Below are 12,794 nucleotides of genomic sequence, written 5' to 3'. Positions count from 1 at the left end.
TTTCCCTAATTTCCACTATATGTATGTCACGGTGATAAGGTCTAAATTTACCTCCCAACCGGCTTGTTGAGGGAAATTTTTGTTCACAAAATGTGCAGAACGTGATCTGTAGAGATAAGTGACACTGTAAATTGTTAATCATTGAGGAACTAAGGTGAATTTCAGAAGATAGTGCAACTCTCTTTGGTAAGTGCAGATGTCATGTACTGTTTTTTCCTTCAAAAGCAACCCTTCTAAATAGGAGGAATGCTTTTTTTTTACCTTAGTAAAAGGCTGAGTTCTTTCTTACTACTTATTTTTAATGTCGTTTTTAATGTAGAGGAAGAAAGAAGTCACAATACAGCCATAATTTTTTCTTCTACCTGAATGGTGAATTACTTCAACATTTTTCTTCTCTAGAGCAAATTATTCTTAGCTATGTTCTTTTTCTAGATTCTGGTAATATTCAGATTATTAATATGAATAAAGTTATATAAAACAGTTGTAGATACTTACAGTTTTCTTTTCTAACTTTGTGCATGTTCTGGTAAGACATTGGCAGGCTGGCCTTCTTTGATCTTTTAATTCTGAACTTTGTTTCCAGGCTTGAAAAAACATAGCCATGCTGTAGAAAAGGCTGAATTATTTTTCAGTTTTGTCTGAGAAGTTTTTATTTGAATGTCGCTCAGTGTTTTACTCAACATTCAGAAATTCGTGTTTCTCATACTCATTTATCTGTCTTTCCAAAGTTTAGACCTCTAAGCTCTTGTGGTTTAGTTTAGCTAAAAAGCTGAACACAACACTTGTAAAAGGATCTAAAAAAGAAATGCATTCACAGCTATTGAGTATCAGCACATGCTTTAAAGGCTTAGTATTCTTTGACTTCTAAATGTTTTGGCTTTTCAGCAGATATCTAGTTATCAAGAAGACAAGGTGTCAAAGCTAAAGAGAAATATTACCAAATATGTTAACAATTTTATGTAAGCTTGAACAATCTGTGAGTTTGGCTAATTTCAGGGTGTTTATCAGTGTATTTTTACACTCGGTTCCTTTGCACAAAGAACTCAGATTGAATATACAAATATTATAGTTAATTGTGAAATAGCACAGCAGAATATTCCTAGAGTGTAACCAATACAGCAGGAGATAAAGGTGATGGGAAAAGGCGTTCTGCTCATTGAGTGTGAAACCTCTGTCACTGAGCCTAAACGTGAATTTCATAAACTGCACAAGCTTTAGGTTTTTGTGTGATATTAATGTCACAATAAAAGTCACAGCAAGAAGGCAGTGATGCTGTGTGCAGCTGGAGGGATGTATCTGGGTAGGGTCTTGGGCTGTGGGTGCTTGGAGCAGTGGTGAGGAGGGAGTTTTGGTGCAGCAAACACTGTCAGTGTGGGTGCTGGAGCACCCTTTGCAGGAGAGTGAGGCAGGGATCGTTGCTGGGTGAGGAGAGAGTACAGAAATGCCTCTCCAAGGGACTGGCATGTAAGCTTAATGCATTCACAAGTCTACCTGCCTCTCAGACTTACTGGGATGTAAATGGGATAACACATCTTTCTGGCAGCACCTTGACTTATAAAATTTCAGTACTTTTACCTAAATCTTGTCAGCTTCAGCTTCTTTGCAGAAGAAGTTTAACCACTTCTATTGTGTTTGGATCCAATGATATCACTTGAAAGCATGGATATTGCCTATTGATTATCAGTCAGATCTGTGCATTTATTAGATAAATTGGGCCATAAGTCTTTGCTTAAAGACACTCAAGCATCTTTCACCACGTTTTGAAATATTTGATATAAGATCCACATGTATTACTGGCTGGAGCATCGTTCCTTAAGCCTTTACTTTTAGTCTTAAAAGTTAATTGATTCTGTGTGAGGCTTTTCTAACATAATCATACTCTTATCTGTCTCTTTAGTTCCTTTTAAGTCATCTGCAAAGATACAGATTTTGGATGTAGTCATCATTATTTGTTATTCCAAATGAATAAAATGACTCATAACTAACTTCAGATCCACGGTGTGTTTCAGCTAGCTTAGGTACCTCTGAGTGTCTGCTTCCAATTCCTTCATGGGGGGGGGGGGGAAAAAAAGCCCTACAATAAATGTGAGGTAGGGTTGCCATACAGGGTTAAGTCAGTGTCACTTCATAGGAACTATGGCCATATAACCATTTCCTGAGGCCTGTGGGCTTTCACTGCAAGGCAGGATGAGGAACAGTATAGCAAAGCTAGACTTGAAGTTAACTACACTGGTATGTGCAGAATCTGCTGGGTTACTGGTGTGCAATGGTTTAAACAGCTTGTAAGGCTTTCCAGAGAACCACACTTCTGTCTGAAAATTATAATGTCAATTTTAATAAAGATCTGTCTGTTCTTTGCAACAGCAGCATTCTTCTGTAGGGACAAGCAAGTTTGGGTGCTCTTTGATAAAATTGTTCTGTAGTCCTTAATCCAGTAGGTTGAGTGCAGAGCCTTTAGTTTCCAAGATCCCAATTAGCAATTTAGCAGAGATGACACTCAACTTGAAGAGAATCTGTGAGACGGTGGGTCACTCTCTGGATGTGTCAGAACTGCAAAGTGCAGAACCAAAAGTAATGGAACTAGTTTAAGCAAATAAACTTCTGAGTTGGGTAAATTGGCCTGCTTGTAACTCTTCACTGCTACAGCTCACCTCAGATACTCAGTTTAAAGAGGAGCTGAAGATTGTTAAACCCACCATAATTGAGTTCTAACCTCTCTCAGGCTCATGTGACAATGACAGATCCAAGTCATTGTTGAATTAGCACTGTAAGAGACAGCTATCTGTACAACAGAAGTTAATCCCAGGGAAAGAACAATAGCAGCTGTTGGTGAGAATGTTGGCATCTTTCCAGAATCAGTGACAAGACTTTATGTGACAGTAAAACGTTTTGTTAAAAGAACAAGTAAAAAAAAAGAAAACCAACATTTTTTTTTGATGTATAAGGCTGTAATCTCCAAAACTGATGCTGTGATTTGTCTCTTCCCAGAGGTGGCTGGATCCAAACAAACCTATCAGGAAACAATTAAAAAGTGAGTACATGTATGTATTTGGTCAATTCATCTGTCATCATTATGCTATTTTTCCAGGGTACCCTGATTGATTAGAAATAACTTTTCTTGACTGTAGGAGGATCTCCTCACAGTTTGAGCTTCAGAGTTAAGTTTTTTGTAAGTGACCCAAACAAGCTCCAAGAAGAATACACAAGGTAGGTCTAGTTAACTTATCAATAACACATTTTTCTAGAAGGCTTATGTTTAAGGGGGAAAAAAAAACTTTTTTTTTAAGGTGTAACATGGAAATTTTAATTTAAATCATATTTGTCTTGAGTGCAAGCTTCTAATTTTTGCCTAATAATTACAGATATGAACTATGCAGTTGCATTAAATCAATATAACAAAAAGCATCTGTGAATAAATGTACAAATTTATATGCAGAGTGGAGTAACTACATGAAGAAAATACTACCAAGTAGAAACAGAAAAGGGGAAATAGAGAAGAGAGGAAAAACTTAATCCCACTATTCACGAATGAGTACAAATTTAATTTTATCCTTACTCGTATTCTCTTTTGTGATTAAAAAAATCCTTTCTGCATTTTTTTTCTTGACACCCCCACCCCCAATTTTCTGCTTTGCACTAATAAAATTAATCTCTGTTTGTATGATTGTAGTTGTAGCTTGAAGCATGTAAGCTTATTTTGGTAGCAGTGTGTGAAGTCTGTTGAAGAAAATGCTCAGTGTGAAGCAAGATAGGAGGCTTGTGAGTTGCAATTAGTCCTTGAAGAAATCCCTCAGATTTTCAGTATTCTTAATTAGTTCTGGTCCTCTACATAAGTGGCATGATTTGACAGATTGGAAATTTTGGATATCAGCCGTTCTGAAAACAGGTCAGCCCCATTCAAAATACAGTATCTAAATGATTAAGGATAGCTTTAGAAATGTACCGAAACTGTGAAATGTGTGATTCCACATTTGTTTATAGTTTCTTTTGATTTGTCATATTTTAGACAAAATTTTAAAACATCTGTGCAGACAGAATTTACTAAAATAAGTCCCAGAGATTCTGGATCAAGCTTTGTTTTATTGAAATATTTACTCTGAAAATGTTTCAGTTTACTACATGAAAATAATAAAAACTGTGTTACTTGAATTAAAGGACAATATGTAATATTCCTAAGGATGTAGAAAAAACAGTAAGTGGTGACCAATATGAAGTAAGCAGTAAAGAAACGAGAGATCTGTTTACTTAAAATGTTAGGCTGTAAATAACGAGTTATAAATACATTATCCTTTTAGGTGAGAAGTAATGCACAATTGCTGTATCTAGGTCAGCTCTGCCTTTTTTGCTAATAGGCCTAATTGCCCCTGAGAAAATTTGTTTGTATTTGGAATTATTATCAAGAGAGAGTTATTATCTGTGGGAATGAAGTTAGGTTGCCATGTCACAAATATGGGATCCTTTTGTCTAATCAGTATTCCCCCCTTAAAAAAAGGAAGGAAGGCAAGCATAAACTCCTCACAGTTCTGGCTGAAGCTGAGACTTTTTAAAGATACTCAGTTTTTATAGATTTTATGAAAACACAGGACTGAGTTGATACATGAGACCTCGGGGAAAGGTTCAGTGCAAGCTCGTGTCCTAGCAGACCTGCGAATTCCTGCGATGGAGGCAGGTTGTGAATGCCCCAGGTCAGGAAAGGTCAACGGGAGCTCACCTTGTCTTGGAGAGTTTAGCCTTGGGAACTTGTCTTGGTAGGAAATGAAGCTTCATTAGTTCTGCTAGTGGCAAAGGCTTGCTTATTAGTGTTGACTGCAGTCAGCAATAATTCTGTGTTACTCTTTTCTAGATGTATCTGTGTAAGGGAGATGCAAACATTGTAATGCAATGCCACCTGCATTGTTTTAGCTGAATTAGTTGTGCAAGCTTTTTCAGATCTACATTGGTAAACCTTCTGTTGATTTCCCATTTTGCTCAATAATACACAAGGCTTCAAACTGGGGTGGTTAGCTAACAAGCCATTAATTTGACTGCTGACAGCAGTGGGCAGAAAATGGACTCTGCTTGGCGTTCCTTAATCACGAGGTCCCTTAAGTACCTTAGAATATTTCTAATAAACCATTACAAAAAAAAAAAAGGTAAAATAAAATGAAGGTGCAGCTGCAGATCCAGAATTTTGCCCTACGTTTTTTTCACCCATAGATGTTAACAGAAAAATAGGAAAAAATTATTTGTTCAGTACATTTGTGAAGAAATGCTCAAGCTAAACGTGTGAAGCATATCCTTTTGATGTATAATTTTATCTTGTCATTTTTTGCTTTTCTTAGCAGGTAAAGAAATTTTGCTTTATCTGTCTTTTTTTGTTTCGATATGCGTTTTAAGGTGGAAAATGAAAAAAGTATTTGGAGGTCTCTAAAGCCTGGCTAATGTTTCAGTTTTAACTTCTTGAGGTTAATACCTTAAACTAAGCTTCTTGACATTCTGATCATTTAAAGAATTTTTAGTCAGTTTTGTAGAAGTTGAGCACATGGGCTAACATCTTTGTCAGTTTGCAAGTGTTTTCCCTCATTTTCTTTCAAACATGGAATGTTTTACCTTTTCACTGTATTTAGCTTGTAAATGATTTAATTTTTATGTATGTGTATGTAAATATTTGTGGAAGTCTTTAAAGTGGTAGTTAATCCACTTTCTGAAGACTACACAATTATGAGAAGTCATATTATATGTACAGTGATATGTGTTGGTTTTATCTTGTTAGTCCAAGTTAATAATGGGTAATATCTATTGTTTGGTTTCGGTCAAACCTGAACTAGGTGTTTTTGATAAGTAATTTTGAGTAGTGTTTGTAATGAATGAGTACAGCTGACTCTCTACTTTTGTAGCAGAACTACATAATAATGTAGGAGATCCCAAAACAGAATAAATTTATAAGCAAGCATTTTTTTTTAGTGAAACTTTTTTTTTAAAGAAAATGGGCATTGGAGCCTATATTCTATAGCTGCTTTTATGCTCTGTTACATGGGGCTTTTGCTGAAAGCTGAAGCTTGTTGCTAGCGTCCTGCCATCTCAGTAAGCCTTGTTTCTTACCCCACTTGGATGTCTCTTCAGTGGGAAGTTTATAGCAGGTGTGATTTGCCACTTGAGATGAACATCTATACTTCTTTGAAATTCTCTAAAACCTTTGAGGGAAATGTGAAGGCACTAAACTGAATGAACAAAAGATTAATTCTGAGACTTTAACAAAATATTTGGGTTTTGTTGAAGAAACAAAGGAATTAATTTAGAGGGAAATCTGTTTGCTTTTCAGGGAGTTTGGGGTTTTAAAGTGTTTGCTGCTGCCACTATTTGGTGGGAAATAGTTCTTGTTTCAATTCCTTCTCCTTCCTGATTTGAAAGAATGGTCATGGAAAGACTAGATGAATTCCTAAAACAACTTTTTCTCACATCATAATTATAGACAATGTCAGAAGTTCAAGGGAAGTCAGTCAGCAGGTGATTGATGTAATAGAATCCACAACATAACACCAAAATACCAAGTAATTATTTTAATTTAAATGAAAACAGAGTAATATCAAATACTCAATGAGAATAAATTAATTTTATCTGCCTGAAGTACAGATCATTATTAAGGTACTCCCACATAAAGAAGCAAACTTTTAAGTTTCAGTTTCCATATTGAGTAGTTCTGTTGTTTACTCTCATTCATTGTTAAGGCACCTTTTCCTTTTTATAAACTTTAACTTCAGCGTAAATACTGGAAAATAAAGCAAGTAGAATGTAAAACTTGCAGTCTTTTAGTGAAATACAGTGTGTAACTGGATAGCCTGTAACTAGTTTAATTTGGAATTGTATTATTATTTTACTAATCACAGTAACTCCCATAGGAGTTGAAGAAAGAGCATGCAAAATGTAAAGTTTCAGTTTTCACTAACTGAAAGCAAAATGCATTAAATTGATGAAAAATTATTGAATAATTTTATCTTTAATTATAGTGGTTTTTTTGTTTGTTTCTTTAAATAAGGTACCAGTATTTTTTGCAAATTAAACAGGACATTCTTACTGGAAGGTAAGACATTTTCATTGTGTTACACATTAAATGCACCTTTGATCGAGAAGAAAGTTAATAGTGAGGGATTTTACCTGCAAAAATAAAAATATATTTAAAATAAATACTGTTTATGCAAGTAGAAGTGTTCATAATATGTCCCATTTGTTCATAGATTATGAAAAATTAGGCTTTTCAAAATAAATAAATTTCATATGAAAGACGTAATTTTATTTATTTCTCATTTTAAAACCAAAACGAAACAGATTGCCCTGTCCTTACAATACTGCTGCTCTTCTGGCTTCCTATGCTGTTCAATGTAAGTATAATTAGTATTCCTGTACACCTTAGTACTGAAATATATAAAAAGTAGCATTGATTAGTTTCTGAAGACTGTTTGTAGAGCATTATGTTGTGATATTTGTGGACATGAAGCTACTGTGCTCATGACTAAGGAAATCTCTTTGGTTGTTTTTGATTCCCTGGCATGTTTTTCTGAATTGGGGGAAAAATAATTGGTAACACTCTCTGCTTTCCTTCTTTAAACCCATTCAGTTAAAAAACCTCCTAACAGCACTCTTGTATTTCTCTGTATTCTGAAGTGTGGGGTAGGTTTTTTTCTTGAGAATGATACTAATGCATTTTTTAAGCACTTAAATATTTTTAACATCCCATAGAGTGAACATCAAAATAGGTGTGGAGAAGATAATACTGGCCAAAAAGTTGAAGGCTAGTGTTGTCAGTTTTAAGGCATCTAGTGAGTAGATAAGTCTTGAAGACTGAGAATTGATCCTTTTCTGCTCTCCCCATTTTCCTTCATAAACTTAAATTATTCAGTGGAAAAAAAAAACAACAACCACCAGCCATCCAGTACTTAAATCTTGAAATTGGTGATTGTCAGTCAGTTTTGCAAGCAATGCTGATACAGCATCTATAGATTAATGCGTTTCTCTGCTATGACAGATACTTTGATCTGTGTGCTTCGTACATATCAGAGCAATAGTGTCTCTCTTAAGCTTTCAATTAAAAAAAAAAAATAATTTTAATACAGTGCTTTATGCAGTTTTGATAATTGGCCACCTTTTTCCAGATCAGTTGATAGATTGCTCTTAACAAATTCTGAACAGAACTCCCAAACTGCAGCCACTTGGAAATAGATCTGCACTGCAAGTGCTGTCATGCCATGGCCATTTGCTTTAGAAGAGATAGATTGTTTGATAATGAAGCAGGCACTGTGAAAGGTTTATAACATATTAAGCTTTTAAAAATGCAGTATGCTTATTTTTCAAACATTGTAGGAGTGGTGGGAATGTGCAGTGCATTGTAGTTACATTTATGTATGAGATCCCCCTGACCTTGAGTTCTTCAGTGTGCAGATCTCTGTGTAAAGACTTGCTGTGCTGGTCTATTGCTAAAGTCTCTCTGGGTTTCACGCTGGAGGTTCTTTGTAACTGTAAGTGCATAGCAGATGTAGATCTCGGACAGGGCTGTGCTCTCCATAGTGGATTTCAGCAAGGCATGCACTCTTATGTAACTTGATCCCATTTTCCAATTTTTGAATTATTTAAAATGGGGTTTGTTTCTGGCGATGCATGTGCCCCAGATTTCTTTCTTCCTTTCCCTTGCTTATCCTCCTGCTCTGCAAGTGCCTGTGTCCCTCTTGTCAGTTCTGTGTCCTGCACCAGGGTCCAAAGGCCTGACCAGACCCCGTGCTGTGCTGCGTTGCTGAGAACTTCACAGTTCTCCCATGTTGTGTTGATTCTGGCACGGTACATCTGCTCCATGGATTGCAGAGATTTAAGGATGATTTTGTTTTTTTTAAAATTATAGTTAGAAAGCCTGTATTTTTAGTAAATGTTGGCTGTATTTTGTTCTGACAATGAACTATAATTTTAAGACAGTGCTAGAAATTATATAAATGTACCTGTTAGTAGTTGCAGGTAGTTTCACTGTAAGTGTATGTGTGTCCACTTTTTTCCATACATACAATCAAATCTGTAAAAAAATATTTTTCTAATGCTTCTGAACATATGTTTGTACAGAATGAGTTGGTGTTTTTTTGCAGATCTTAATGAAGAAATAGCAGTTGTAATGTTAACAAGAGATATATTGTGTAGTTGCATGAAAACAAGCAAAGGTAAAATAAAACCAAAAATATGACAGATACCTTGAAGTATATTATTTCATGCTGGCTGTTATGACAGCATTTAAGAATTAATTTGTGTATTAAAAATTAAACACTTTAAAAACTTCTTTCCTAAGTATCTATTCAAAGCTCTTTTTAAATGATCTCCATGTTATTCACGAAGAATGTGACTGTTCAGTCAAAAGGGAAAAAGGGGAGTTCAGGTGTCTTCTCTGTTTTTGTTTGCTGTAGATCATAAATATGTGGAAGCAGACTCTTGTGAATTTGGGGGCATTGCACAATGCCTAGTACATCAGTGATAAACAATAACCTCTCTTTTTAATATTTTAGCCGAGCTGGGAGACTACAACCATTCAGAAAACTTGCCAGGCTACCTCTCAGACTATTCTTTCATCCCTAGCCAGCCTCAAGACTTTGAAAAAGAAATAGCAAAATTACATCAGCAGCACATGTAAGGATTTACAGCAGAAGATATTTACTGACTTTGTCAAATCCTGACTGCTGGTGCTGTGCTATTTTATATACATGTAAAAAACCAGTATTTGCGTATTTGTCTTAAAGGTGTCTGGGTTTTGATGGGGTTTTTTAGTTTTGGGCTTTTTTTAAGGGTACGTTTAATGATTTAATTTTTTTTAGATAGTCTGTATAATAATACCATTGATACAGATGAATACCATTGCACAGATAAAATATCTATGACAAAATGGCAGGGAAAATAATTGAAAAAATTAGCATGTTAAAGGTACTCTGAAAACAGTATTTGGAAGTATTGCATAGGATATTAACTTAGCAGGGTATCATGTCTTTAAGAGGTTCTTTCAGTCTTTCAGAATGCCCTGTGCATAAAGGCTTTGTTTTCATGGTGTTCTCACAAGTAAAGGAGTTACATTAGAAGTAACAAAGTCCTTTTCTTCAGTGTCTGCTCTTTCCTGTGTGCAAGTCTGTGACCTTTTACTAAAGAGGAAAAGGCAATGAAGCAATGGAAAATATTTTTTTTTTCCAGTGTGTAACATTGTGGTGCTTTTTTCAATGATGGTTTTTTAGAACTTAAGTGTTTTCGGTTTGGTTTTGTTTTTTTTTTTTTTTTTTCAGTAGAATTTCACAAAATGTAAACCATGTTTACAAAAACATTTTCTTAATTTAGGCACGCTGTTGGATTTAGAAACTACTGAAAGTCACGTTACGTGTCAGTCAGTGGCTTAACAAATTCTGTTAGGTAGGGTAAAGAAATTGGGTTGATGATAATTTAAACTTTAAGGCCTTGGAGAGAAATTGCTATTGTCAATACAAAATACAGGACTGAAAAAGTAATATCCAGATTCCAGAGCTCCACAAACATCTAAGTAATAACAGTGCGTTAGAAATAAAACTTTATGCCATTTCCAAGCTGTGCTGCAAACTCTTGACAGGACTTTGTGTGGCAGCAGAGGGGTCTTCCTGTTAAAATTTTTGGGTTACTGTGTGGTTTTGGTGAGAAAAGAAATCAGGGTGGGGGGTAAAAGTCGTAAAATGCAGATTTTCTGTTTGATTTCACTAGGGAGCCTGATGTGGGGGGTTATGTTAGGATGTGTCTGATTTAGCTTCTTTCTTTCAGAGGCTTGTCTCCTGCAGAAGCAGAATTCAATTATCTCAATACAGCACGTACCTTAGAACTTTATGGAGTTGAATTGCACTATGCAAGGGTAAGTTTGGATGAACTAGTATTATAACCTAAAAATACTGGATTCATCTGAGGTTTGTGGAAAAGTAAATACTTGTTTTCAGTGACCCTTTTTGGCTGCTGCTTACAAGAGCAAAAAATGAAAATTATATTATCTTAATAGGTGCCTAACTGTGATTTACCCATTTCCTTAGCCAGTCTTTCACTGTGGTGGGATATTTCTTTGCTTAAATTTGGACTTGGTTACACCTTTATAATTCAGGTTGAGCCTGATGGCCTGAATGCCAGCTCAGTTGGCTACTGATGCGTAAGAAAAATGTACCTGTTGAATGTACCCTTGCTATTTAAGGTTCTGTCGGTTTTGAAAAATATTGAATTCTGATTAGAACCAAATTACATTAACAGTTAATATTATATAGTGGTAATTTATAAGGCAAATGTGCTATAACTTGATACAATGTCAGTTTTATCTGGGAAAGCAAGCAGCTCAAGGTCTTGACTCAATCTTAACATGTCAGTACAGTGCTACCATTTCTGCAAAGCCTCTGAACATAATTGTTTTTAATGATTAAGATAACTCTGTTTTTAAAATATACTTGTCCTAATTCCTAAGGTTAGAGAGACTTGTGATGGGATTTGAAATGTACCCCACTTTGCTGCTCTCTGTATCCCTTGGTTGTTGCACACATATTGAGACATCTATAGCAGGTGTTTGGTTAGAGTGCAAAGATATTTCAGGAAAAATGTGCTATTTATGCTTACAATATTGTTTGGTTTAGAGTATCTCCTCTTTTTGTTCTGAGATTGCAGTTTCCTTTCAGGTAGGAATTTAAGTTGCTGGTTGCTTTCAGTGTAGCAAAAGTCAAGCCAGTCTGTTACTCTGTATTGTGTATTTCTTCAAAGTTAGTGGAAGACAGAAGATTTAACCCAAGAGGTTAAAATTCTGTGGTTGGTTATAAAGAGCGCTGAGCAAACATCCAGGCTTGTCCTAAATAGGAATTAATAATTTCTTACTTGTCTTACTAAAACACATTTCCTTCCATGTTAATTGAGAATTGTTTTACTGTGGTATTTGTGTGTCGAGAGAGAGAGAGAGAGATGAGAATGAATATATATGAGGTATTAAATATATTTATATTGTTCTTCAAGTAATTTTCTCTTTTCTTTTGAAGGATCAGAGCAACAATGAAATAATGATCGGAGTGATGTCAGGTGGAATACTGATTTTTAAGAACAGAGTACGAATTAACACCTTTCAGTGGTAAGGACAGCTGTTCAGGCTGATGTTTTTGTTTGCTGTTTCAAAACACACTTATAGCACGACCAGTGTTACACACTTTAAAAAAGACCAAAGCTTTGTTATAGCATATCAGATTGAAATTATTTACTTCATGCTGTACTGTGGGTAATTTTACAATGGGGTTTTGTCCTGTTCTGCATGCTATGGTGTTTAATGATTGTGATGCAAGCTACAATGAGTTTTAATACATTTCTTTTTTGCTTTGGGACTTTGCAAGCATTTAATTAACTACCAAGCCAGGGCCAGTGTTCCAGTCTAGCTCAGTCTTTAAAGAGACAAGAGAACTTAAAAATATTGATCTGGAGAGTGATTGCTTTTATCAGTTTTGTCACATATAAATTAAATGTGATGTGTGTGCTAAATTTAATGTAGGTATGGCACTTGAGGATAACTGAGGTGGAGCATTCAGGATGTAGTCACCTCTTCATCCATAGATAACCATTTTTGTGATAACGATCAAAAAAAAGTACAAATATTGCAGAAAATGCTGTCACTTATTTCTCCTTTAAAATAATTTTTAAGGTTTTTTTTGTAAACTTAGATATCTTCATTAATTATGTTACACTAGTTATCAACTTTACATTTGGATCCTATCCTTACTTAGTCATTCTTATTTATTGATACAAGAAGGGGCAAAATCTAAAAAACA

The 12,794-nt window shown here is 35.2% G+C and overlaps 1 protein-coding gene across 1 annotated transcript in view; it reads left to right on the top strand.

The window, feature by feature from the left end:
• The window catches only part of LOC103776645 (tyrosine-protein phosphatase non-receptor type 4-like), a gene marked incomplete at its 3' end in the record, with an annotated part of 18,915 nt that extends 6,809 nt beyond the window's left edge, over positions 1 to 12,106 (top strand). The window contains exons 3-9 of the mRNA XM_008944163.1: positions 2,989 to 3,031; positions 3,129 to 3,207; positions 7,016 to 7,060; positions 7,306 to 7,358; positions 9,516 to 9,636; positions 10,780 to 10,867; positions 12,018 to 12,106. Coding sequence (XP_008942411.1) covers positions 2,989 to 3,031; positions 3,129 to 3,207; positions 7,016 to 7,060; positions 7,306 to 7,358; positions 9,516 to 9,636; positions 10,780 to 10,867; positions 12,018 to 12,106 — 518 coding nt within the window. The remainder of the gene's footprint in view (positions 1 to 2,988; positions 3,032 to 3,128; positions 3,208 to 7,015; positions 7,061 to 7,305; positions 7,359 to 9,515; positions 9,637 to 10,779; positions 10,868 to 12,017) is intronic.
• Between the last annotated feature and the right edge of the window lie 688 nt (positions 12,107 to 12,794).

Source organism: Merops nubicus, unplaced genomic scaffold (genome assembly GCF_000691845.1).
Source record: "Merops nubicus isolate BGI_N331 unplaced genomic scaffold, ASM69184v1 scaffold52917, whole genome shotgun sequence".
NCBI classification, from domain to species: Eukaryota; Metazoa; Chordata; class Aves; order Coraciiformes; family Meropidae; genus Merops; species Merops nubicus.
Note: the sequence above shows the minus strand (reverse complement) of the source record. Positions and strands in the feature narration are given on the sequence as shown.